The 3,700-nt window shown below is 44.3% G+C and overlaps 1 protein-coding gene across 1 annotated transcript; it reads right to left on the bottom strand.

The window, feature by feature from the left end:
* Window positions 1-626: 626 nt before the first annotated feature.
* ato (atonal) lies at window positions 627-1,645 on the bottom strand. The gene has a single exon (XM_018519822.1). The coding sequence runs from the start codon at window positions 1,591-1,593 to the stop codon at window positions 730-732; it is 864 nt and encodes a 287-aa protein (XP_018375324.1). The 5' UTR covers window positions 1,594-1,645; the 3' UTR covers window positions 627-729.
* Window positions 1,646-3,700: the final 2,055 nt, after the last annotated feature.

The following is a 3,700-nucleotide window of genomic DNA, read 5'->3' as shown; positions in this document are numbered from 1 at the left end:
TTGTTGAAAGTATAAAACTTGTGGAAAAATATTATCAAATGTGATTTCAAAGCAATAGATACAAATTGACGAAATGATGACTCGTTCAATTTGTCAAATACGTATACAAACTTTTACGTGTACAAAACTTTTTTAATTTAAAGGCACATGTCTCAGATGCGATAATATTAGCCTATTAGAATTAATAATTGTCCAAATCTCTACACTAGATTTGTCAGAATCAACCTACTGGATTCTATCTTTCTGGTCAAATAGTTTTCATGCAGAGCTTATATTCTGTCATTTTATACGAAAAGGACGGTTTTGCTAAACATTTAAATAGACATAGATCCTAAAATAATTCTGTTAAACTATCAAAATTATTATGTAGGACGTTTAAACTGGTGGCTAAAATGTTAAAACTTTTTACAACATTATTTGAGTTGTCTACATAATTATTTAGATAATCCAAGAAAAAAAAACGTTTTTAATCATTTTTTAATCTGTATCTACCTAAATTTTTATACGTCAGTAAAATCTTCTTTCCATGTAGCTTCGATTGTTTTAACTTCGATCGTGGCTAAACAATGTCTAGAAAAAAACTCGCGAATCACTACTCTACAAAGAAGTACTCGCGGACTCTCGTTAGATCAGCTTTTTTTGCTTGGCGAACTTGACTTCCGGTATCGCGGCGAACGAACGCACTCCCTCTTTCTCTTCTTCTTCTTCCTTCTTGCGTCTCCCTCTTTTTTACTGCAGCAAGTCATAAAGTGCGGTGATGTAGGATTGAGCCATCTGCAGCGTCTCGTATTTCGATAACTGTCTATCGTTGCCCAGGGTCGGCAGGTAAGCGCGCAGCCTGTCAAACGCCTTGTTCAGATTCTGCATCCGCCTCCTCTCGCGCGCGTTCGCGGCCAGCCGGCGTTTCCTCACGATGGTCGAGTTGACGTACTTGCCCCTCCTGCGGGGATCGCGTCCGCCGGAAGTGACGTGCGCATTCTCCGGATGATCCGCGCCTCCGTCGCTGACCTCGTCCGCATCCTCCTCACTGTCGCCGTCCAACGTCCTGTCAGACAGGCCGCCGCTGCTGGAGTTGCTGATAATGCTGCCATGGCAGGACCGCGTTTTATCGGCGTCCAGGTTGATCACTTCCTCGGCGTTCTCGCGCTCGACGTCCAAATTGATCATCTCCTCGGCCACGAGGTGGTCCATCGCGTCCACGTGCAGTCGCTTGTTCCCAATGTTACTCAGCCCGATCATCGATCCTCTCTTTGTCGTCACGTTTCTCTTGTCCTTGATGGTCGAGCCCAGTAGCCGATATGTCGGCGCACTGTTAATCGTTTCCGGTTCTGAGGAGATCGACAACGTGGTAGCGGGACTGACGGATCGCAGACTGGCCGTTGGACTCGGGGTGTGCCAGCCGTCGCTGCAATTGCTGTTGTCATAGACAAGATTCTGCGGCACGGTGAGGGTGCTGACGGGTGGCAGGCCGACGGCGATCTTGCTCGTCGTCTTTGCATAATTCAGGTCCAGGTACGCGCAAGCAGGCACGAGCGGCTCGTCCTCGCGCGGCGGAAACATGTATCCGTAGCGGAACATCTCCTGCAGTTCCATAACAGGATCTGCGTGTCGTATCAATGCACACGATGACTCCACGTAGACAGTGAAGAATAAGTCCTTCTTTTCTCTCCGATTAAAAACAAAACCCTTTCACTGAAACTTCGCACTTCTTTCAACGGGATGGAGAACGAAGACACCGCCTCCTTTGTTTTTCCGCGGCCTTGGTCCTCTTAACTGGATCGCGATATCGAAGGGCACGGTGATACTGAAATCGACGACAGTCGGATTAGGATGAACCCGGATGACTTTCTCGCGCGTCGGTCGATTCTCGTCTAGTCGAGCCACGGGGTGGTTCTGAAGTCGGGTGGACCGGAGCCGGGATATTTATGCGTTCGCGGAGCGAGGCACCCTCGCGTAGCACGTGCCGGGCCACCAATCGTGGTCGAGCTCGGTTCCCCACTTTGCGATGGTACCGGGGCCCCGGAGCCGACTGGACTGGGATACGCGAGCGGGGGCCGCAACAGGTGGCCCGGCGCCTCCGTCGTACACGCACGATGTGTTCTCGCACATGGAGCCGCATAACCATTAAAGTCATAGCGCACAAAAAGATGTGAGCAGAGGAACTTGAGGAACGAACGAACGAATCGCGGTCAAGCATTCTCGAAAATGAATTGAGCTAGGTTGCAGTTGGATTGACTTGCTGAAGTTCTACTTCCTTCTTTTTTTTTTATCACACGGAATAGAATTTTCATTTGGAGATTTTTGCGATGTGCGCAAAAGGATACGATTAAGTGGAATTATGATGGCGATGATGAGTACCCTCTTTTGTAATAACTTGCTGTCTACTGCGCACTACCTGCTACCAAGACACTTCCTCTTTTTACGTTCTTGCGCCGTTTTACGTCAAACGCGATACCGGAAAATTGGTCTTAACATGTGCACAGGGGAGAATATGCACCTCGTGGTCCGATATAACAGACCCTCGTGGCAGGTGGAAAGTATTATATTAAGAATTGTGTGTGTGTAATTGGAACACCTTATTTTATATAACTATCCAACAATATATAATTTACCAGAATGTAAGAGATGTCGTAAAAATAAGTTTTGTCATTTTTTTTAAACGTCACGTACATTACATGCGAAAATAATCTCAAAGATTCATTGAATGAAAGCATTAAAAGTGAAAGATTTCTGAATATCGTATTGCACAAATCTCAGAGTCGAAAATATTATCTTCTTAAAAAAGCTTCATGTTTTTATCTTTATTAATTGTGGCAAAGTGCAAGTTTATATAAAATTAATTCATTATTACACTCGGAAAAAAGACATAGTATACAAGATAACTATACAAGTTTTTTTATACGAAGAATTAATGTACACATACATAGTTAAATAAGGCATTTTACAATTTTTGAAATTATTTACATTAATTCTACATGTAAAACTTGTACAGTTGTAACCTTTAGTTGCCATTTGCATGGTTAAAATAACTATAAATACATAGTTGTCCCTGAAAATGATAATGTTGTCCCTATAAATTATAGCTAAATTATGGTAATTGCAACCATTTTGTTCTCTCAGTGTATCAATTAATGTTGTATATTCCATGGGTGATACCTTATAGAGCTGATTCTTTGCACTGGTAATTTACTCTAAGAAACGATTGTATTATAAAAACATTTAGTCTTTAAATATGATGTAAAGAAAGATCAGTTTGAAACTTTCCAAAATGCATTAACTCCGTTCGAGTGCCATGTGAATCGAAAGATCGGTAGGCTCGGGTCACTCGCTTTCCCGAGATAAAAACGGGGATCGCGTCTGCACAAAAGGGTGCAAATACTTTAAGGGCGTTAGGTCCAGTTACATCTTTACTCGCTCAATTAGCGAAAACAGGTAGGATAAGGTTTGCGGCGACCGCGACACGGTGGTCCGTAGCAACCCGATCTCTGTCATTCCTCGTTCCGAGCGCGCAGCCGTCTTGGATTTCGGAGATCGTCTCACAGCCGCCCGAAAATTCTTCCTAAGTAGTCGGAACGATAATCCTCTACTTAAAAACCTTCCGTATCTTTTCGGTAAGAACACCCGTGCAAAATGCGAACGCGCGCGACTCCGCGGCACGACGCGCGATTTCGTCTCGAGTGTCCCGAGGTATGGCAAGGTT

The sequence above is a fragment of the Trachymyrmex cornetzi genome, unplaced genomic scaffold, assembly GCF_001594075.2.
Source record: "Trachymyrmex cornetzi isolate Tcor2-1 unplaced genomic scaffold, Tcor1.1 scaffold85, whole genome shotgun sequence".
Classification (NCBI taxonomy): Eukaryota; Metazoa; Arthropoda; class Insecta; order Hymenoptera; family Formicidae; genus Trachymyrmex; species Trachymyrmex cornetzi.
This window is presented reverse-complemented; position numbering and strand designations above follow the sequence as displayed.

Coding starts and splice junctions, on each gene's coding strand:
- ato (XM_018519822.1), bottom strand. CDS start 1,593: ATGGAACTGCAGGAGATGTTCCGCTACGGATACATGTTTCCGCCGCGC.